At 47.1% G+C, this 24,052-nt stretch overlaps 1 protein-coding gene across 1 annotated transcript in view; it reads right to left on the bottom strand.

Annotated features, from left to right (window-relative positions):
* Window positions 1-23,083, bottom strand: part of LOC139578501 (leucine-rich repeat-containing protein 52-like) — a 27,554-nt gene extending 4,471 nt beyond the window's left edge. Inside the window, exon 1 of the mRNA XM_071406181.1 lies at window positions 22,217-23,083. Coding sequence (XP_071262282.1) covers window positions 22,217-22,865 — 649 coding nt within the window. The 5' untranslated portion in view covers window positions 22,866-23,083. The remainder of the gene's footprint in view (window positions 1-22,216) is intronic.
* Between the last annotated feature and the right edge of the window lie 969 nt (window positions 23,084-24,052).

The following is a 24,052-nucleotide window of genomic DNA, read 5'->3' as shown; positions in this document are numbered from 1 at the left end:
AGCAATAATTAATCTTCAAAACACAGCAAACAAGGTTATTATCCACAACCAGTGATACATGCACACGCACCCACACACCAGGCAGCAGGCCACACACACACACACACACACACACACACACGCACCCACACACCAGGCAGCAGGCCACACACACACACACACACACACACACTCTCTCTCTCTCTAAACTGGGAGAAAGTAGACATTAAAATGCTTAACTTAACTCCTGGCTCCACAGTACAGGAGCAGTAGCAGCAGTAACTGGACTAATAGGAAGAGATGCATAACGTTCTACTGTATAGCATGAGCCTGAATAAAGATACAAGTTGAAGTCCCATACTGCTACTTCAGGCTCCATGCTGCTCACTATAATAGGAAAACAAGAGTTCCATTTAAAAGCATTTGGAACTCACATTCAGCTTGCTAGAAGATTGATAACCACATACCACTTCTAGGGCTCTCAGATGACCTTGATCCCTGACCTCTGACCCCTAACCTGAAGTCTGAACCCAAGCTTAAACTTGAGACTACAGTCAAAGTCCCAACGAGCACATCATGGTCCAATGGTAAATTAGAAAGGGTAATTTGGTCTCTCAAAGTCAATCAACATTGGACGTGTGACTGACCATCAATGGTTGAAGTGGGTCGGTGCTGACTGCTATGGAGAATGGGAACCTCAAATATTCAAATGCCTCAGTACCGGCATTAAAACAAGAAACAGGACCTTTGTTACCTGTGTTAAAAGACAATTAAAGTGAGCAACTCTGATGCCAGGTATTGAACCTGGGACATCTGAGATAGTAGCCTACTGTACAGTATTCTAAAAGCTAAATAAGTGTGTGTGCTGCAGAGTAGAGTAATGTCAATACTGCTGAGTCTACACTGAAGCACCTATGACTCAGGATCACACACACACACCCATGCATGCACACAACTCAGTTTTAGCAGTTTTAGATGGTTACACACACTCTCCTCCCATTACTATGTGTGTGACCTTGACAGAGTGAGCAGTGCCAGTCGCAGGAGTGTGAGGAGAGAAGCAACTGAGAACCAGACCAACTGAACCCACACTCACTGAGCACTGACACGACTGCTCAGCCAGGTCACCCATGATACAAGTCAGTATTCGACGTCCATAATATTTTTCTTTTAAACCTGTCCCTAAAAATGTGGGGTTCATGCCTAAACTTAACCTTAAACACTTGGAAACTTCAAAATTCAAAACATGGATGAATGTCTAATTCTGACGTGAGACTGTGAGGGGCTTCTATCCAGACTCAATATCACACACAGCAGAGCTAAATACAAGACTATTTCAATTTCGCTGGAGTGCTGGAGAAATTACATTCCTAAAACATAACCAAACATCTCTCTCTCTCTCCCTTCGCTCTCTCTCCCTTCGCTCTCTCTCCCTTCGCTCTCTCTCCCTTCGCTCTCTCTCCCTTCGCTCTCTCTCCCTTCCCTCTCTCTTTACCATCCCTCCCTCTCCCTTCCGTCTCTCTCTCCCTTCGCTCTCTCTTTTTCCCTTCGCTCTCTCTCTCCCTTCCTCCTCTTTCCTCTCTTGACTCAGAGAAAGCAGCAATGAAGTCAGATAATAGAGTGAGTCCCACCACTTCATAGCGTAGTCAAGTACCACACACACACACACACACACACACACACACACACACACACACACACACACACACACACACACACACACACACACACACACACACACACACACACACACACACACACACACACACACACACACACACACACACACACACACACACACACACACACACACACACACAGAGAGAGATAGCTGATATTGGTTGTGAAGTATTAACATGGAGGGCAGACTCCTAGTCCAACTGTAGCCAGAGCTATTTATAACACACTAATTATGACAGTGCATGTGTGTGTGTGTGTGTGTGTGTGTGTGTGTGTGTGTGTGTGTGTGTGTGTGTGTGTGTGTGTGTGTACCATGTTAGTGTACATATGGTAATCCTACAGATGAGGAGGATGCTACTTGTGTCTTTTATCATTTTAATATTTCCTCCCAACCTCATAGATGCAGAACAAATAGCTTAGAATGACGTGTGGATGTGTGTGTGACAGTGGAGGTTGCTGAGGGGAGGAAGGCTTATAATAATGGCTGGAATAGAGCCAATCGGATAGCATGAATCCATGTGTTTGATGTATTTGATGACATTCCACCTACTCCCCTCCAGCCATTACCACAAGCCCGTCCTCACCAATTAAGGTGCCACCAACCTCCTGTGGTGTGTGAGTAGCTGTACTATGTGCTTGTGCATGTGTGTGTGTGTGTGTGTGTGTGTGTGTGTGTGTGTGTGTGTGTGTGTGTGTGTGTGTGTGTGTGTGTGTGTGTGTGTGTGTGTGTGTGTGTGTGTGTGTGTGTGTGTGTGTGTGTGTGTGTGGCCTGCTGCCTGGTGTGTGACGAAGGCACGACAACGACTCAGCCTGTCCCGAGGGTCCTCACAGTGTTCTACAGGAGCACCATCGAGAGGACCGCAAGGCGCTTCAGAGGGTGATACGTGCAGCTGAACGCACCATTGGGTGCACACTGCTAGCCCTCCAGGACAACTACAACACCAGGTGTCGCAGGAAGGCCAAGAAGATCATCAGGGACCTCTGCCCCATGTTATGACCTTTTTTTATTATTATCTGTATTGTTTTATTTCACTTGGTCCCCACACCCCCTCGATGGTCATTTAGTCTGCCTCCACACCAATGGACATGTATTTATTCATCACTGCTACAGTTTTTATTATGTATATAGTGCTATTTCTATTGTTGTTGTTTTTTATTACCATTTTCATTGTTTTATGTCACTTAATCCTGCATGTTGGAGCTCAGAGCCTAAGATTTTCACTGTACCCTGAAATCACACCTGCAACACTTAAAATGTGACTATTAAATGTGACTATTAAACAGTGAATCTGAAGGGGAAAAAACATGAAAATAGAACTCTTTGGCTACGCACACCACTGGTGGGACTGTGTGTGTGTGTGTGCGTGTTTGTGTGTGTGTGTGTGTGTGTGTGTGCTACTGCATGTGTGTGAGAGATCCACTGATGTGGTTATGCTCTTGACTGCTAATTCTGAGAAAGGGGGCTTTTGCCCTCCAAACAAATAAGCACTGGCTGTAAAATATTAAAATCTGATTTAAGTGAGTACCAGCCTCTTTTTTTCATTATATTTCAAGAACTGGTTTTGTTTGGTAAAAGAAATCTGCATTTCTCTTTAGCTGTACAGAGAGAGAGAGAGAGAGAGAGAGAGAGAGAGAGAGAGAGAGAGAGAGAGAGAGAGAGAGAGAGAGAGAGAGAGAGAGAGAGAGAGAGAGAGAGAGAGAGAGAGAGAGAGAGAGAGAGAGAGAGAGAGTTGACTAAGAATTGTTGACCTTTTTTCATCTCACCGACTAGGCTGAATATTTCCTTCACACACACCGCACGCACGCACGCACGCACTAACACACACACACACACACACACACACACACACACACACACACACACACACACACACACACACACACACACACACACACACACACACACACACACACACACACACACACACACAGACACACACACACACACACAGACACACAGACACACACACACACACACACACACACACACACACACACACACACACACACACACACACACACACACACACACACACACACAGCTTCATGCTCTCTCCTCTCCAGTATGGTATTAGTCAGATCACTATCACCATCACTGCCTCATCCCTCCCTCAATCCTTTCTCGGTAGTCCCGCCTTCCTCCGGCAAAGGATGAGGAGAGAGTGAAGGTCAGATAGCAACAGCTCTTTCTCTCACTCCCTTGTTCGTTCTCTCAATTTGTCTTCATCACTTTCTCCGTCTCATTTTCACTCTCATCTCTCTTTCTCCAGAACGGTTTTCTGTCTTATTGTTAATCTCATTCTCTCTCTCCCTGCCTCTTTCTCTCTGTTTTCCTATGTATTTGTCTTTCTCTGTCCCCCTATTCTCACTCACATTCGTTCTGTCTATCTTACTCTCATTTCGCTTGATGTCTCATTTCGCTCACACCCATGCCTCTGTCTTAGGGACAGATCGCAATTTACTGGGGGGGAGGGGTGGTCCAAAATAAAACTAGCTCTCAAAGTCTCACGTCAGAATTAAACGTTCATTCATGTTTCTCAAACATCAAATTTCGAAGTTGTTGCAAATGTTACATTTTGAAGTGTTTAAGGTTAAGTTTAGGAATGATCTCCGAAATCTTAAGGTTAGGCATTAACTCCGAATGGTTAAGGTAAGGGATAGGCTTAAAACCAAAATCTCAAAAATAAATGTATTTTGGAATTAGAGGCAGATGGCCGGTTTCCATGTCATCTCCCAACGTCCTCAGACATGGATGGACGTCGAATACTGACTTGTATCACAGGTAACCCAGCTGCCAAAATAGGGGAGGGTTGCCAAACTTTTGGGAAGAGTTGTGTGTTTTTTTTATTGGGCACAGGAGAGGGTACTGTGTTTTTCCCCTGGTTAACATTCTCTCTTTTTCAGGTTTTACTATATAATGTCTTCCATCCTAGCCAAATTTCCTCATCTGCTTGCATGTGCCTCCCCTATATCAACGTGTTTTGGTACTTCCCTTATGCAATACGCTTTTCCATGCTCTAACTTTTACTATACCACAGGTCAGGATAGTCTACCAGTCTAACAGTCTATCCTGCCCTCTATCCACCATTCATAGTGACAATAGTGGTAGGTGTATCGTATGTCCAGATCTGCAATAGGCTAACTAGCAATCATACCACACATAAAAACATTAAAAGCTGCATCAAGTTTTAATATGAATCGACAAGAACAGATAGGAATAGCTGATAGGCAGCGGAGAGGCCAGGTGCATCATTACGCATGAAAGGACAGTGATGACATGAGACACAGATAAAAAATCTTCCCTATTGATCTTGTTTAGGGACAATACAGTTATCCTACCTAGACTAGCCTACAACACCACAATGCCATGAGTAATTGCATTATTGTTTTCAAGTGAGTACAACATTCTATTCTAGGCTACAGTGAAAATGTCTTACTTTTCCTGGGACTCCAAGAGCTAAGGAACATTTTTTAAGGTGAGAGGTCAGCCGAGCGCAGGTGCGTATTGTACAAGAGACAGAGGCTAACAATTAGAAGCTTATACATAGCCCATCATTCATTAGCTAAATATAAGGCTAATAACTGCAATGAATTTATTACCTGAAATTATTACCTGAAAGAGGTAGGCTAGGACATCTATGTTAGTGTACAAAACATTAAGAACACCTTCCTAATATTGAGTTGCATCCCCCCTTTTGCCCTTAGAACAGCCTCAATTCATCATGGCATGGACTCTACAAGGTGTCGAAAGCATTCCAAAGCATTCCAATGCTTCGTTGATTGTGAAAAACCCAGCAGCATTGCAGTTCTTGACACAAACCGGTGCGCCTACTACTACCATACCCCGTTCAAAGGCATTTAAATCTGTTGTCTTGCCCATTCACCCTATGAATGGCACACATACAGAATTCACGTCTCAATATTCTTAAGGCTAAAAATCTTTATTTAACCTGTCTCTTAATGTTTTGTATACTCAGTGTGTTTATATATATACACAGTACCAGTCACAAGTTTGGACACACCTATCATTCAAGGGTTTTTCTTTATTTTTACTATTTTCTACATTGTAGAATAATAGTGAAGACATCAAAACTATGAAATAACACATATGGAATCATGTGGTAAACAAAAAATTGTTAAACAAATCAAAATATATTTTATATTTGATATTCTTCAAAGTAGCCACCTGTAACGGCAGCCTTCCTCCTCTTCGTCTGACCAAGACGCAGCGTAGTAGGTGTCCATGTTTTAATAATAATCAACTGAACACGAACACAAAACAAAATAACAAACGTTGCAAAACCGAAACAGTCCTATCTGGTGCAGAGAACACAAAGACAGAATCACCCACCAACAAAGGACCAAGCAGCGTGGTAAAAGGCAGCAGCAGCGATCGCAGGACTCATGGACTTGGGAGGAAATTCTGGAGGGCGGAGGACCCTGGGCACAATCTGGAGAATATCGCCGTCCTCGTGAAGAGCTGGAGGTAGCTAAAGCCGAGAGGCGGTGGTATGAGGAGGCAGCACGGAAGCGTGGCTGGAAGCCAGAGAGGCAGCCCCAAAAATGTCTTGGGGGGGGAGGCTAAAGGGGAGTGTGGCGAAGTCAGGTAGGAAACCTGCGGCAACTCCCCGTGCTTACCGTGGAGAGCGAGAGTATGGGGAGACACCGTGTTATGCGGAAGAGCGCACGGTGTCTCCTGTACGTGTGCATAGCCCGGTGCGGTACATCCCAGCTCCTCGTATCGGCCGGGCTAGAGCGGGCATCGAGCCAGGTACCATGAAGCCGGCTCAACGCATCTGGTCTCCAGTGCGTCTCCTCGGGCCGGTGTACATGGCACCAGCCTTACGCATGGTGTCCCCGGTTCGCCAGCACAGCCCAGTGCGGGTTATTCCACCTCCCCGCACTGGCCTGGCTACGGGGAGCATTCAACCAGGTAAGGTTGGGCAGGCTCGGTGCTCAAGAGCTCCAGTACGCCTTCACGGTCCGGTCTATCCGGTGCCACCTCCTCGCCCCAGCCCAGTACCACCAGTGCCAACACCACGCACCAGGCTTCCAGTGCGTCTCCAGAGCCCTGTTCCTCCTCCACGCACTCGCCCTGTGGTGCGTGTCTCCAGCCCGGTACCACCAGTTCCGGCACCACGCACCAAGCCTCCTGTGCGTCTCCAGAGCCCTGTACGCCCTGTTGCTGCTCCCCGCACTAGCCTTGAGGTGCGTGTCCTTAGCCTGGTACCACCAGTTCCGGCACCACGCACCAGGCCTACTGTGCGCCTCAGCAGGCCAGAGTATGCCGTCTGCCCAGCGCCGCCTGCGCTGCCCGTCTGCCCAGCACCGCCTGCACTGCCCGTCTGCCCAGCGCCGTTTGAGCTGTCCGTCTGCCCAGCGCCGCCTGCGCTGCCCGTCTGCCCAGCGCCGTCTGAGCCGCCCGTCTGTCCGGAGCCATCAGAGCCGCCCGTCTGTCCTGAGCCGTCAAAGCCGCCGTCCTCCACGCACTCGCCCTGTGGTGCGTGTCTCCAGCCCGGTACCACCAGTTCCGGCACCACGCACCAAGCCTCCTGTGCGTCTCCAGAGCCCTGTACGCCCTGTTGCTGCTCCCCGCACTAGCCTTGAGGTGCGTGTCCTTAGCCCGGTACCACCAGTTCCGGCACCACGCACCAGGCCTACTGTGCGCCTCAGCAGGCCAGAGTATGCCGTCTGCCCAGCGCCGCCTGCGCCGCCCGTCTGCCCAGCACCGCCTGCACTCCCCGTCTGCCCAGCGCCGTTTGAGCTGTCCGTCTGCCCAGCGCCGCCTGCGCTGCCCGTCTGCCCAGCGCCATCTGAGCCGCCCGTCTGTCCGGAGCCATCAGAGCCGCCCGTCTGTCCTGAGCCGTCAAAGCCGCCGTCCTCCACGCACTCGCCCTGTGGTGCGTGTCTCCAGCCCGGTACCACCAGTTCCGGCACCACGCACCAAGCCTCCTGTGCGTCTCCAGAGCCCTGTACGCCCTGTTGCTGCTCCCCGCACTAGCCTTGAGGTGCGTGTCCTTAGCCCGGTACCACCAGTTCCGGCACCACGCACCAGGCCTACTGTGCGCCTCAGCAGGCCAGAGTATGCCGTCTGCCCAGCGCTGCCTGCGCTGCCCGTCTGCCCAGCACCGCCTGCACTGCCCGTCTGCCCAGCGCCGTTTGAGCTGTCCGTCTGCCCAGCGCCGCCTGCGCTGCCCGTCTGCACAGCGCCGTCTGAGCCGCCCGTCTGTCCGGAGCCGTCAGAGCCGCCCGTCTGTCCGGAGCCATCAGAGCCGCCCGTCTGTCCTGAGCCGTCAAAGCCGCCCGTCTGTCCTGAGCCGCTAGAGCCGCCCGTCAGTCAGGAGCCGCTAGAGCCGTCCGTCAGTCAGGAGCTGCCAGAGCCGCCCGCCAGTCAGGAGCCGCCAGACCCACCCGCCAGTCAGGAGCCGCCAGAGCCGCCCGCCAGTCAGGAGCTGCCAGATCCGCCCGCCAGTCAGGAACTGCCAGAGCCGCCAGCCAGTCAGGAGCTGCCAGAGCCGCCCGCCAGTCAGGCGCATCCGGAGCTGCCCCTCAGTCCGGAGCTGCCCCTCAGTCCGGAGCTGCCCCTCAGTCCGGAGCTGCCCCTCAGTCCGGCGCTGCCCCTCAGTCCGGAGCTGCCCCTCAGTCCGGCGCTGCCCCTCAGTCCGGAGCTGCCCCTCAGTCCGGAGCTGCCCCTCCGTCCAGTGGTGCCCTCTAGGATGGTCTTCAGTCCGAGACTCGCTGTAAGGGTCCCCGCTCCAGAGGCACCACCAAAGTGGGTATTGACTATGGTGGAGTGGGGTCCACGTCCCGCACCCGAGCCGCCGCCGTGAGAAGGCCCACCCGGACCCTCCCCTTCTGTGTCAGGTTTTGCGGCCGGAGTCCGCACCTTTGGGGGGGGGGGGGGGTACTGTCACGCCCTGGCCTTAGTTATCTTTGTTTTCTTTATTATTTTAGTTAGGTCAGGGTGTGACATGGGGGATGTATGTGTTTTGTATTGTCTAGGGGTTTTGTATGTTTATGGGGCAGTGTCTGGTCTAGGTGTATGTATGTCTATGGTTGCCTAGATTGGTTCTCAATTAGAGACAGCTGTCTATCGTTGTCTCTGATTGGGAACCATATTTAGGCAGCCATATTCATTAGGTAGTTCGTGGGTGATTGTCTATGTCTATGTTGCATGTCAGCACATTGTTTATATAGCTTCACGTTCGTCGGTTTGTTGTTTTGTTTAGTTTGTAAAGTGTTCTTCGTTTTTTCGTCTTCAATAAATAGAAGAATGTATTCTAACCACGCTGCGCTTTGGTCCTCCTCTCTTCCACCATACGACGATCGTGACACCACCCTTTGCCTTGATGACAGCTTTGTACACTCTTGGCATTCTCTCAACCAGTATCACCTGGAATGCTTTTCCAACAGTCTTGAAGGAGTTCACACATATGCTCAGCACTTGTTGGCTGCTTTTCCTTCACTCTGCGGTCCGACTCATCCCAAACTATCTCAATTTGGTTGAGGTCGGGGGATTGTGGAGGCCAGGTCATCTGATGCAGCACTCCATCACTCTCCTTCTTGGTAAAATAGCCCTTACACAACCTGGAGGTGTGTTGGGTCATTGTCCTGTTGAAAAACAAATGATAGTCCCACTATGCCCAAACCAGATGGGATGGCGTATCGCTGCATAATGCTGTGGTAGCCATGCTGGTTAAGTGTGCTGTGAATTCTAAATAAATCCCAGACAGTGTCACCAGCAAAGCACCCCCACACCATAACACCTCCTCCTCCATTCTTTATGGTGGGAAATACACATGCAGATATCATCCGTTACTGAAGGCCAGCATCCCGGTGTTATGTGTGTTATTTCATAGTTTTGATGTCTTCACTATTACTCTACAATGCAGAATATAGTAAACATGAATAAAAACCCTTGAATGAGTAAGTGTTCTAAAACTTTTGACCGGTAGTGTATATATACATATATGCGTATATATACTTGATTAGAGTTCACTTGCGGTAAATTCGATTATTGGGCACGATTTGTAAAGGCACACACCTGTCTATATAGGGTCCGACAGTTGACCGTGCATGTCAGAGCAAAAACCAAGCCATGAGGTCAAAGGAATTGTCTGTAGAGCCCTGAGACAGGATTGTGTCGAGGCACAGATCTGGGGAAGGGTACCAAAAAAATTATGCAGCTTTGAAGGTCCCCAAGAACACAGTGGCCTCCATCATTCTTAAATGAAAGAAGTTTGGAACCACCATGATTCTTCCTAGAGCTGGCAGCTCGGCCAAACTGAGATATCAGGGGAGAAGGGCCTTGGTCAGGGAGGTGACCAAGAACCCGATGGCCACTCTGAAAGAGCTCCAAAGTTCCCCTGTGGAGATGGGAGAACCTTCCAGAAGGACAAACATTTCTGCAGCACTCCACCGATAAGGCCTTTATGGTAGTGGCGAGATGGAAGCCACTCCTCAGTAAAAGGCACATAACAGCCCACTTGGAGTTTGCCAAAAGGCACCTAAAGACTCTCAGACCATGAGAAACAAGATTCTCTGGTCTAATGAAACCAAGGGGGAACTCTTTGGCCTGAATGCCAAGCGTCATGTCTGGAGGAAACCGGGCACCATCCCTATGGTGAAGCATGGTAGTGGCACCGTCATGCTGTAGGGATGTTTTTCAGCGGCAGGGACTGGGAGACTAGTTAGGATTGGGGGAAAGATAAACGGAGCAAAGTACAGAGAGATCCTTGATGAAAACCTGTTCCAGAGTGCTCAGGACCTCAGACTGGGGCGAAGTTCACCTTCCAACAGGACAACGACCCTAAGCACACAGCCAAGACAACGCAGGAGTGGCTTTGGGACAAGTCTCTGAAAGTCCTTGAGTGGCGCAGCCAGAGCCTGGACTTGAACCCGATTTAACATCTCTGAAGAGACCTGAAAATAGCTGTGCAGTAACGCTCCCCAACTAACCTGACAGAGCTTGAGAGGATCTGCAGAGAAGAATGGAATAAACTCCCCAAATACAGGTTTGCCAAGCTTGTCGCGTCATACCCAAGAAGACTCAAGGCTGTAATCGCTGTCAAAGGTGCTTCAACAAAGTACTGAGTAAAGTGTCTGAATATGTATGTAAGCGTGATATTTCATTGTCTTATTTTTTATCAATTTGCAAAAATGTCTAAAAACTTGTTTTTGCTTCGTCATTATGGGGAAAAAACGATTTAATACATTTTAGAGTAAGGCTGTAACGTAAGAAAATGTGGAAAAAGTCAAGGGGTCTGAATCCTTTCTGAATGCACTGTGTGTGTATATATATACAGTGGGGAGAACAAGTATTTGATACACTGACGATTTTGCAGGTTTTCCTACTTACAAAGCATGTAGAGGTCTGTAATTTTTATCATAGGTACACTTCAACTATGAGAGACGGAATCTAAAACAAAACTCCAGAAAATCACATTGTATGATTTTTAAGTAATTAATTTGCATTTTATTGCATGACATAAGTATTTGATACATCAGAAAAGCAGAACTTAATATTTGGTACAGAAACCTTTGTTTGCAATTACAGAGATCATACGTTTCCTGTAGTTCTTGACCAGGTTTGCACACACTGCAGCAGGGATTTTGGCCCACTCCTCCATACAGACCTTCTCCAGATCCTTCAGGTTTCGGGGCTGTCGCTGGGCAATACGGACTTTCAGCTCCCTCCAAAGATTTTCTATTGGGTTCAGGTCTGGAGACTGGCTAGGCCACTCCAGGACCTTGAGATACTTCTTACGGAGCCACTCCTTAGTTGCCCTGGCTGTGTGTTTCGGGTCGTTGTCATGCTGGAAGACCCAGCCACGACCCATCATCAATGCTCTTACTGAGGGAAGGAGGTTGTTGGCTAAGATCTCGCAATACATGGCCCCATCCATCCTCCCCTCAATACGGTGCAGTCGTCCTGTCCCCTTTGCAGAAAAGCATCCCCAAAGAATGATGTTTCCACCTCCATGCTTCACGGTTGGGATGGTGTTCTTGGGGTTGTACTCATCCTTCTTCTTCCTCCAAACACGGCGAGTGGAGTTTAGACCAAAAAGCTCTATTTTTGAATCATCAGACCACATGACCTTCTCCCATTCCTCCTCTGGATCATCCAGATGGTCATTGGCAAACTTCAGACGGGCCTGGACATGCGCCTGCTTGAGCAGGGGGACCTTGTGTGCGCTGCAGGATTTTAATCCATGACGGCGTAGTGTGTTACTAATGGTTTTCTTTGAGACTGTGGTCCCAGCTCTCTTCAGGTCATTGACCAGGTCCTGCCGTGTAGTTCTGGGCTGATCCCTCACCTTCCTCATGATCATTGATGCCCCACGAGGTGAGATCTTGCATGGAGCCCCAGACCGAGGGTGATTGACCATCATCTTGAACTTCTTCTATTTTCTTCTATTTTCTAATAATTGCGCCAACAGTTGTTGCCTTCTCACCAAGCTGCTTGCCTATTGTCCTGTAGCCCATCCCAGCCTTGTGCAGGTCTACAATTTTATCCCTGATGTCCTTACACAGCTCTCTGGTCTTGGCCATTGTGGAGAGGTTGGAGTCTGTTTGATTGAGTGTGTGGACAGGTGTCTTTTATACAGGTAACGAGTTCAAACAGGTGCAGTTAATACAGGTAATGAGTGGAGAACAGGAGGGCTTCTTAAAGAAAAACTAACAGGTCTGTGAGAGCCGGAATTCTTACTGGTTGGTAGGTGATCAAATACTTATGTCATGCAATAAAATGCAAATGAATTACTTAAAAATCATACAATGTGATTTTCTGGATTTTTGTTTTAGATTCCGTCTCTCACAGTTGAAGTGTACCTATGATAAAAATTACAGACCTCTACATGCTTTGTAAGTAGGAAAACCTGCAAAATCGGCAGTGTATCAAATACTTGTTCTCCCCACTGTATATATAAATATATGTATATTGATGTATATATATACATTTTATATATATCAATCTATTGTAGATGCAATTTGAATGAAATTGATGGAGATAGAGAAAGTCTATGACAGAGTGCTCGCACGCACTGATTTAAAGGAAATTATATTTTTCCTTCAGAGAAAGGCCCCAAAAATTGTTAAAGACACCTGTCACCCAAGTCATAGACTGTTCTCTCTGCTACCGCATGGCAAGCGGTACCGGAGTGCCAAGTCTAGGTCCAAAAGGCTCCTTAACAGCTCAAGCCATAAGACTGCTGAACAAATAATCAAATGGCCACCGGACTATTTACATTGACACCCCTGCTACGCAATGTTTATTATCTATGCATAGTCACTTTACCCCTACCAACATGTACAAATGTTGAAAATCTGGTTTCCCCCTAGCTGATCATTGTCTGCAACCAGCACTGATAGTGAAGTAATGAGAGGCAGGTAGTGTCTCGTCCTTGGTGATTGGCGAACCCTCAGACTTCTGGCCCGTAGCCCTGCGTGGCATCAACTGTTCCACAAAAGCAATGTAGATATCCATGTTTATAAACACAGGGTCGCTACAGTTATTGTTATTTGGGGTCATAAACATTATTTTGAGTTCATTCTATCCAGTGGGAGGGTGTTCAATTTATTTTCAGTACAAGGGAAGGGTCATGTGAAAATATTTTTAAACATGGGGAGGAGGGCACCTTTTTTTATGACACCTTGAGTTGGATCAGCCCCCCCCCCCCCCCCCCAAGTAAATTTTGATCGGTCCCTTACACACTGCTACCCTCCCACCCTACCCTGCTTCAGAACTTAGAGCAAATGCACACAACAATGCCATAGTCATCAATACATACAGCATACATATTTAACAGTACACAGGGAATCTTTAGATGGTTCCTTCTGGTTAATAATGTATATGTCATGTGTCCGGCCTCTCGGTCACCAGGCTGCTCGTTATGGCGCACACCTGTCACCATCGTTACACGCACCTGCAGCTCATCACTCATCTGGACTCCATCACTTCCTTGATTACCTGCCCTATATATGTCACTCCCTTTGGTTCCTTCCACAGGCATCATTGTTTCTGTTTCCTGTCTGTGCGTTTTTCGTGTTTCTTGTTTTGTATTATGTTTCATTTATTTATTAAAACACTCATTCCCTGAACTTGCTTCCCGACTCTCAGCGCACATCGTTACAGTATAGTATAATAGCTGTTCTGGGAGTAATTGACTGCGGATCATAATGAATGGATTTAGGAGTTTGAGGGATATATCTGGGCCACAGAAAACTCTGGTCCTTATTTTCCCTACAACCTCTCTTCTCTCTCTCTCTTTCACAAACTTTCTCACTCTTTTTTTCTCTCTCTCTTTGTTTCTCTCTCTCTCTGTCTCTGTCTTATGCTCTCTCTCTTTATTTATTTATCTCTATCTTTGTCACATGTACACCCCCCTCGTCCCAGTCTCTCTTTGTTTATGAATATTTAACTATTGCCCAGTGCTCACCCTTCTATTTTGGTTCAGTGCCTGTAGGTCTGTGAGCTGGTCTGGGGAGCTGGGGAACTGGACTCCCTCCAGCCCCAACACAGCTCTCCCTCACCCTCACCCTTGACCCTCCAGCCCCAACTCCACCCAACAACCCCAACATCCAGGCCCCCAATACCAACCACGCAGCTCCAGGACGTCTTTCGCAGATTCTGCCATTACTCTTCTGAAGTTGCCGGTAATAGGCTACACGAGGACTCGGCAACCTTTCTCATGTGGAATGCCAATTTATCTTTAATTTCTACCGATCTTTTTACTGTTGTTTTTATTTCTTTACTTACCTATTGTTCACCTAATACCTTTTTTTTATTTTAATTGCACTGTTGGTTAGAGCCTGTAAGTAAGCATTTCACTGTAAGGTAAACCTGTTGTATTCAGCGCATGTGACAAATAAACGTCGATTTGATTTGATTTGATCTGCATGCCAGTTGTGTTTTTCATATGCACATTTTCATGAGACAGTTCAATTTAATTTATAATAACGTCTTTGTAACTCAAAATCATTGTCATATGGTTAATCAAAATTCTATCCAAATCCAAATTAAAATTATACAAATCTAAAAAGTAACTTCTATTGCCATTGCCAACTATGTAAAAATAGCCTAGAAAGCCAACAAATAAAAACATTCCATCCTGCAGGTAGAAAATATCCTGATAAAAATAAATATCCTATAAATCACATTGGCTACACATGGCCTGTCTGCAACGAACTTGAAACATTGTATCAACTATTAACTTCTGCCCGAAGCTTGTGCTGGCGAACTTGAAACATTGAATAAAATATTCTGGGCCCTCAGATTTTCCCGCGCCAGTGAGCTCGGGACAGACACAGCTGTAGGCTATTTGCACAAGGGATAAGATGCAGTGCTTGACTTGGGCAGGAGCTTACCAGAGCTGAGTACCGGCACGTCACATTTTCTACTGCTTGAGCTCCTGTTCCTCTTATAGAATAGTCGTTTAAAAGTATTGTGGAGCACCTGCACCTAAATAGACACAGTACCAGCATCCAAAATGAGTACCGGAACCTATTTCAATCGAAGTCAATCACTGATAAGAAGCATATTTTATGACGTTTCCACTGGATCAGAGCATGACATTCTTCCCTTTCACGCTGAGTGGTTATCAAAAGGGAGAGAGCTGGAAAGATTTTTCAAATGCATTGAGGAACTCAAATATAAAGGAGGATCAAGGCACTCATCATATAATTAATTAAAATGCCTTTATTTGTATGGGATGTTCAATGGAGAAAAAAACCTGTTGTAATTCTCAATGGATGTAAAAACAGACTTAGTTTGCATGAGAAACTCTACAACTCCACAGGTCATTATTGGTGGTGCATTTAAGCCAATCAGAAATACTATCAGCTCCCCAAATGGGCACATTTATGCCTACATTTGAGCACAGGCCAGGTAGCCTATAGGACTACTTCTTACTCAGCATTGACAGGAGCGCTCCAAACAAAAGACAATGACTAAATTGTCAGAATTTGTAAATGGAATTAAGTAAACCAAAAGTTGTTTCTCACAAGTGTAGCTAAGGTTGTGCACTCCGCAAACAATGTGTCCACTCCGACAATGAGAACGGGAAGACTGCAATAATAATATTGAATGCAGTAAAATAAATGAGTAAGAAGCATTGTAGATTAGAAATTATAGGAATTAACGGTAAATGTACTACTGGTTATATATGTAAAAACAATTTAATCAATTTTAGAATAAGGCTGTAACCTAACAAAATGTGGAAAAATTCAAGGGGTCTGATTACTTTCCGAAGGCTCTGTATATATATTGTATATATGTGTTACTGCTCGACTAAAACAATCTTGCTCGACCAACAGCCTAACGACCAAAAAATCATCCAGTCGACTAATTGTGGTCAGCCCTACTCATAAGGCAGTCAAATCTCAATATAAAAAAATCTTTATTTGAACATGCATGGGAAAACCAATTCAACTCGCTCTTTGTTCTCACAGTCATCTTATAGAGACCAAGTATGGGTGGGGTGTTTCACATGCCCCTCGAATGAGTCCGGTACTCATGCTTATCACCACAGATAGTAAAGGAAAGAGAACGACGAATCATACCAAGGACATGTCCACTCTTCGACTACAAAAATGTAAAGGGCAACTTGAAACAATGCAATTTAGCAATCTTACAGAAACTAAGAATAACAGAATGACCTGTCCCTTCTTCAGGCCATAGAAGATAACAAATAAAATGTTCCTCTTCCACACTACCAATAACCACCCAATCCAGGTCACTAGATGCCTCAGAGGACACAGCCTGGGTGACCAGACACTTCACTCTATCATCCCATGACTGAGAGAGAGACATACTGTACTGTACTTTACTTTCCCTCCCCTCCTCTCTTACCCAGTGTCTTTCTCTTACCTTTCTCTTAAACCAAGCTTTCCTCGAGGCACAGCACTCAATGCCCAAGATACAAATCTGCCTTATTCTCTTTACCCCTTTCTCTGTCCTCTCCTCCCCCTTCCTTTGGTACACAGTTGCAGCTTTATCTCATGATTGTCTCAACTCTGCACCTGAGCTGAATTTCAAGTCTCATAGCAGAGGGTCTTAATATTTATGTAAGTAAGGTATTTCTGTTGTTTATTCTTAATACTTTTGCAAAACTTTTTAAAAAACGGTTTTGGGGTATTGTGTGTAGATTGCTGAGATTATTATTATTTTAAATCCATTTTACAATAAGGTTGTAACAAAATGTGGAAAAAGTCAAGGGGTCTGAATACTTTCCGAAGGCACTATTATATCATGGTGTACAAGACACCTGTCTGATTCGCGCCTGTCTGAGTGGACTAATACATTATGGAGGCAGTTTGTATGGCACAGTCCATCACCCTAATGTGCTACTGAAATTGTATATGGTTATATTACATAAGAATAATGGTGCAACACAAAAAATATATATATATATTATTTCATAACAACGGCAGTTTCAAGGGGCCAAGACAAATTTCTTCCGCCTCCCGAGGTTGAAGTGGCGCTGTTGCACCTTCTTCACCACACTGTCTGTGTGGGTGGACCATTTCAGATTGTCAGTGATGTGTACACTGCGGCCCCGTTGATGTGGATGGGGGCATGCTCCCTCTGCTATCTCCTGAATTCCACGATCAGCTCCATTCCGCCAGGGCCTTCACCTCCTCCCTGTAGGCTGTCTAATCGTTGTTGGTAATCAGGCCTACTACTGTTGTTGATTGAGTTGGAGATGTGCAAGGCCACATAGTCATGGGTGAAAAGGGAGTATAGGAGGGGGCTGAGCACCCACCATTGTGGGACTCCTGTGTTGAGGATCAGCATAGTGGAGGTGTTGTTGCCTACCTTCATCACCTGGAGAGGCCCATCAGGAAGTCCAGGACCTAGTTGTACGGTGCGGTGTTCAGCACCAGGGCCCAGAGCTTAATGATGAGCTTGGAGGGTACTATGGTGTTGAAGGCTGAAATTTAGTCAATGAACAGCATTCTTACATAAGTATTCCTCTTGGCCAGATGGGATAGGGCAGTGTGCAGTGTGATGGCGATTGCATCATCCATGGATCTATTGGGGCGGTATGCAAATTGCAGTGGGTCTAGGATGACAGGTAAGGTAAAGGTAATATGATCCTTAACTAGCCTCTCAAAGCACTTCATGAAGACAGAAGTGAGTGCTACGTGGTGATAGTCATTTAGTTCAGTTACCTTCACTTTTTCGGGTACAGGAACATTGGTGGACATCTTGAAACAAGTGGGGACAGCAGACTGGGATAGGGAGAGATTGAATATGTCCATAAACACTTCAGCCAGCTGGTCTGCACATGTCCTGAGGACGCGGCTAGGGATGCTGTCTGGGCCGGCAGCCTTGCGAGGGTTAAAACTCTTAAATGTCTTACTCACGTCGGCCACGGAGAACGAGAGCTCACATTCCTCGGGAGCGGCCCGCTTCGGCGGCACTGTGTTATAATCAAAGTGGGGGAAGAAGGTGTTTAGCCTGTCCGGAAGCAATACGTCGGTGTCTGCGACATTGCTGGTTTGATTGTCTGGAGTCTCTGTCACATACGTCTCGTGTCTGAGCCGTTGAATTGTGACTCCACTTTGTCTCTGTACAGATGTTTTTCCTGTTTGATTGCCTTACGGAGGGCATAACTGGACTGTTTGTATTTAACCATATTCCCAGTCACCTTGACGTGGTTAACTGCGGTGGTTCGTGCTTTCAGTTTTGTGCGAATGCTGCCATCTAGCCATGTTTTTTGGTTTGGATAGGTTTTATTCGTCGCAGTGGAACAACATCCCCTTTACACATCCCCTAAACACTCAGTCATCGTGTCAGTGTATACGTCAATATTATTCCCAGAGGTAACCCGGAACATATCCCATTCTGCGTGATCAAAACAATCTTGAAGGATGGATTCCGATTGGTCAGACCAGCATTGAATAGACCTTAGCACATGTACTTCCTGTTTGAGTTTCTGCCTATGGGCAGAAACTTCCTGGAGTTGTTATCTGATTTGCTGAACGGAGGGCAGGGGAGGGCCTTGTAGCCATCCCGGAAGCGAGAGTAACAATGGTTGAGAGTTTTTGAAGTGCAAGGATTGCAGGCAATGTGTTGATAGAAATTTTGAAGCGTTTTCCTCAGATTTGCTTTATTAAAGTCCTCGGCTACAATAAATGCGGCCTCAGGATATGCGGTTTCCAGTTTGCACAAAGTCCAGTGTAGGTCCTTGAGAGCCGTCGTGGTATCTGCTTGAGGGGGAATATACACGGCTCTGACGATGACCGAAGAAAATTATCTCGGAGGGTAATGCAGTCAGCGTTTGATTGTGAGGTATTCTAGGTTGGGTGAACAAAAGGACTTGAGTTCCTGTACGTTACCACAATCAAACCAAGAGTAGTTAATCATGAACCATACACCTCTGCCTTTCTTCTTCCCGGAGAGTTTTTTATTCCTATCTATGCAATGTACTGAGAACCCCACTGAATGTATGGACGGGGACAGTATATCTGGAGAGAGCCATGATTCCATAAACAGAGTATGTTACAGTCCCTGATGTCTCTCTGGACGGAGATCCTCGCCCTGAGCTCGTCTACTTTATTTTCCAGGGACTGAACATAAGCAAGTAATATACTCGGAAGCGGTGGATGATTTGCACTCCTCCTGAGTCGGACTCCACTCCAAATACCTCTTCTCCTCCAGCCGGCGTCTTGGAGCAGCCTCTGGGATAAGTTCAATCATCTTGAGAGGTACGAACAAAGGATCCAATTTAGGAAAGTTGTATTTCTGGTCAAAAAGCTGGTGAGTTACCACCTCTCTGATATCAAAAAGTAATTTCCGACTATATGTAATAATGCAGGAGTAATAAAGGCCTTTTATATTATTATTATTATTATTATTATTATTATTTACCAGCACCCTCAGCACCCCTACTTCATGTGGGTATGGTCCCTCCTCTCACTACAGCATGCTATGTAAGGGACCATAGCCACACTCTAAATGGGCTCTGAGTAATCATGTTAAAGCATGGGGAGCCCAGGTGGAACAAACACGCACGCATGCATGCAAGCACACACACAAACACACACACACTCAGAGTAAGAGCTAACGCCACCATTACAGTCATAACATGAGACCTCTTAAACAACGAGGACACACAGTCACGTACACCGACCCCTATCAAACACACACACACGGACACGCACACACACCCTCTCTTTCTCCCTCCCTCTCCTCCTGACCCAATTCCCTCTCTCCTGACTGTCACTCTGGTTACTGTACATGATATGGCTGCCATATCAATAGACACCCATGTCATCCCATACTACAGGAGGGAGAGAAGAAGGAGAAGGGAGACATGCTTCATTACAAGATGACTGTACAAAAATAAAGTCTCATCCCCTCTCTCTCAGCCATGGTGTCTGGTCTAGTTCAAAGTACCAGTGACTCCCTGTAACCAGGACCTGATGCAGGTGCATGGAGAGTGAGGGGTCAAATAAGGGTTGAGGCTCAACAGCCAGCACACTGCTTTCCCCTCCACCTCTTCCTCTATGTTCTCCTCCTCCCCCTCTCCTCTCATCCCCCTCTCCCAAAGGTTCTCCTCCTCACGGTCTCATCAGCCGGAGACCCCTCACACACTGACTCACACACGCTAGAGTGGATTGCATCACACACACACAGACACACACACACGTACACATTTACACATGCACACACACACACAAGCTACTCTTACAAAACTGTATGCAGTGTGAGGGTCTGGCCTGTTTAAAGACCATCACAGCATATGGCACTGAGACTAACACTGATACCGGCACTGAAAGAGAGAGAGAGAAAGAGACAGAGAGAGAGAGAGAGAGAGAGATAGAGAGAGATAGAGAGAGAGAGAGAGAGAGAGAGAGAGAGAGAGAGAGAGAGAGAGAGAGAGAGAGAGAGAGAGAGAGAGAGAGAGAGAGAGAGAGAGAGAGAGAGAGAGAGAGAGAGAGAGAGAGAGAGAGAGAGAGAGAGAGAGACACAGAGAGAGAGAGAGAGAGAGAGAGAGAGAGAGAGAGAGAGAGAGAGAGAGAGAGAGAGAGAGAGAGAGAGAGAGAGAGAGAGAGAGAGAGAGCGAGCGAGCGAGAGAGAGAGAGAGATCAGGTACAGCTGGACGAATGAGGACAATCAGTGGAAGAAGAACGACGAGAAAGGAGGATGGGTAGAGTGAGGTGGAGAGGAGAGGACCAATAGCATTGATACAGATAGAGAGGTCTGCTGACACTGACTGTGGACATAGTCAACACTGTACCTCTTCCCTGTCCTCTCAGATGTACAGCCAGGTGAAACCCCGACTTTCCACCTGTGCCAATAGGCTAAACCCTCTTCATGAAGGCTATTGTGGTAGTTTCACATAGAAGATGCATGGTGGGATGCTCCACTGATCTGAGTGTCAGTAATTAGACTACTATCCTCTAGTGAGTAGGACTGTTATATATGTTCTACTCTCTTTAGTAGATCTAAAACAGTAGGCTCCTATTTTGAGAGTAGGCTAACTGACTGACAGCAGAAGTGATGATGTCGTTGTAAGCTCCTCTCTGTCCTGCTCCTGGTGTAGATAGTGTGAAAAGTCATTAGACAAAGAATGAGTTTTGGGAGAGTTATTGGTGTGATGTGAAGGACAGGTGGAGGTTAGAGAGAGGGAGAGAGAGGGGGAGGGAGTGGGGAGGAGAGGTTAGAGGGGAAAGGGCGTGAGGTGTGAGAGAGGGAGAGAGAGAGAAGGAGGTAGAAAGGAGGGAGATATGAGAGGGGAGAGGTAGAAGGAGAGAGAGAGAGAGGGAGAAAGGGAGTGAGAGAGGGAGGGAAAGAGGAGAGAGAGTAAGAGGGAGGGAGGGATAAAGCAAAGGGGTGTTGAAGTCCTCTGATCATTGTGACTTTGAGGCCAATCCATTACCGTGGTCCCTGTGCTACTGTGACATTATTCAATGTGTGTGTGTGTGTGTGTGTGTGTGTGTGTGTGTGTGTGTGTGTGTGTGTGTGTGTGTGTGTGTGTGTGTGTGTGTGTGTGTGTGTGTGTGTGTGTGTGTGTGTGTGTGTGTGTGTGTGTGTGTGTGTGTGTGTGTGTGTGTGTGTGTTGTAATAACAGGGATGACGTGCCGTGCAGGGAGCAGAGAGCGGAGTGAGTCGTCCATCAGGGACTATTGACTGAGCGCCCACCATCAAATTAGCTAAATGAATTGACGTGACGATAAGCAGTGATAAGACCTTGGAGTGTTGCTGGGTGGCCGTCCCAGCAGAGGACAACTGCCTGTTTACTCGCCAGAATTGTACAATAACAAAACACATGGTGCTGGCCAACAGTCTAAGCTACAGGCTTAATAACTACACCACCTGAGTATTGGGAGTGCACTTCCTCTGACCATCTGTCAAACTTTATTGCTGCTGAATTAAAGACAGCAACAAAGTGAGATTTATAGAAGCACATGAGCAAGACACTGGCACAGGTCACCCATACGCTATAAACAAACATAGAACAACTTGAATCCTGCTTTCTGTACCCATGGACAGTGGTCCACAGACACACACAGAGCCCCCCCCCCCCAACTGCTCCATCCCCATTCTCACCTTGGAACTTGAATCCTTCTATCTGGACCCAGAGGCAGAGGTCCTCTGTCTCACAGTCACATCTCCAGGGGTTCCCGCTGAGCCCCATGGAGCGCAGGGAGGGCAGGGCGATCAGAGAGCTGATGTTCAGCGTCGTCAGGTTGTTCCTGCTCACATCCAGCACCTGCAGAGCAATATTTTCTGAGAACGCGTCCGGGTGGATCTCATTTAGCCCCAGATTGTCTGTTAGCCGTAGCATCACGAGGCTTGACAACGGTCCAAAAGTCCGGTCCTCAATCTGGGTCAGTGTATTGAAGGACAGGTCAAGGTAGGCCAGCTTCCGGAGATTCCCGAAGGTGGACTCGGAGATCTCCATCAGGGTGTTGTTGCTGATGTCCAGGTAGACCAGATCAGACAGGTAGTTGAGTTGCAATGCTGGAAGTTCTCCGATGTGGTTGTTGGAAATGATGAGTTGGCGGGTGGCTAGAGGGAGGTCGTTGGGGAAGAAGGTGAGCTCCTGCCCAGCGCACTGGACCACCAGCTGGTCGTCACACACACACCTGTCTGGGCATCCTGCAGTGAGAGCCGGGTAAGGGGCAACCCCCATCACGAAGATAAAGAGAAAGAGTAGCCGGAGGGATTGGGAGCTTGGACCAGGCAGGAGACGCATGATGAAGCCGCCCAGGGTGTCATGAACTCTGGCTGAGCAGGACCAGGAGGACACCCCAGGACCAGCGCTCCCCCCCGGGCATCCTGCATGGGGCTGCGGGATTGGGGGTGAGTCCAGACGGCTACTCTGGAGGACCGGCTCCCGCTGCTGCTTCTGTTGCTGTCTGGAGGGTTGGATCGTGCTTATATCCAGACTCTCTCTTTTTTGTCTCTCGCCAAATGGCTATTGGTCACTCACTCACTCTAACGCACGCCACGCACGCCCACAAGAAGCCCGCGTTAATTCCGAAGGTGACCCTACTGACGGACGCTGGTCGCGTGGTGAGTGAGAATCGTTAAGGTTTATCGGGCTCAGATTCTCATGGAAGGAGAGAAGAGAGAGGAGAGAAAGATGAGATAAAAGAGAGAGGCTCAGTCGCTCTTTTCTGTCATTGCCTCTGTATGTCATCATTGTCAGTTAGTTGTCGCCGTCAGAAAGCATTGTTTGTTTTTTCCAAACTGCTGGATGGTGAAATGTATTATATTCCAGGACGAGATTCCTCCCGGCTCCTATAAAAGAGATTTGTATGTACTAGTAAAGCACCTGTTTTGAATGGAGATGTAGTAGCCTAATAATCACCGTCTGCCTTGCTATGTCTCTGGCTAATCCGTTATTTCAGAGTGTGACTGGAAGTGCGTGTGTCCTTTTCTGCCTTCTCGGCTGTTCTGCCTGCATGTGTTGTGTGTGCGCGCTGCCCTCTCCTCTGTCTCTCTCTCTCTCTCTCTCTCTCTCTTCCTCTTTTTTCTGCAGCTGTGTAGATAGAAATAGTGATGGGAGGGGGGCTGTGTGCCCTATGTGTGTGTGTGTGTGTGTGTGTGTGTGTGTGTGTGTGTGTGTGTGTGTGTGTGTGTGTGTGTGTGTGTGTGTGTGTGTGTGTGTGTGTGTGTGTGTGTGTGTGTGTGTGTGTGTGTGTCAGGAGTCCGTTAGACCGTGTGTGTCACACAAGTTGACTCTGTTTGCCTCATAGTGACGTAACCAGGTGCTTCCTATTTCTGTCTCCTCATACAACTTGGTCTAAGTGCATTTCGTATTATTCTGTATGTAAATCTGTGACTTTACATTTAGTAGGCCTATGATATGTTAGGTCACATTATGAATTGAATCACAGTTGTACAATATCATACGAATTAGAGGACTATAGTAGCACA

This window comes from Salvelinus alpinus, chromosome 6, assembly GCF_045679555.1.
Source record: "Salvelinus alpinus chromosome 6, SLU_Salpinus.1, whole genome shotgun sequence".
NCBI classification, from domain to species: Eukaryota; Metazoa; Chordata; class Actinopteri; order Salmoniformes; family Salmonidae; genus Salvelinus; species Salvelinus alpinus.
Note: the sequence above shows the minus strand (reverse complement) of the source record. Positions and strands in the feature narration are given on the sequence as shown.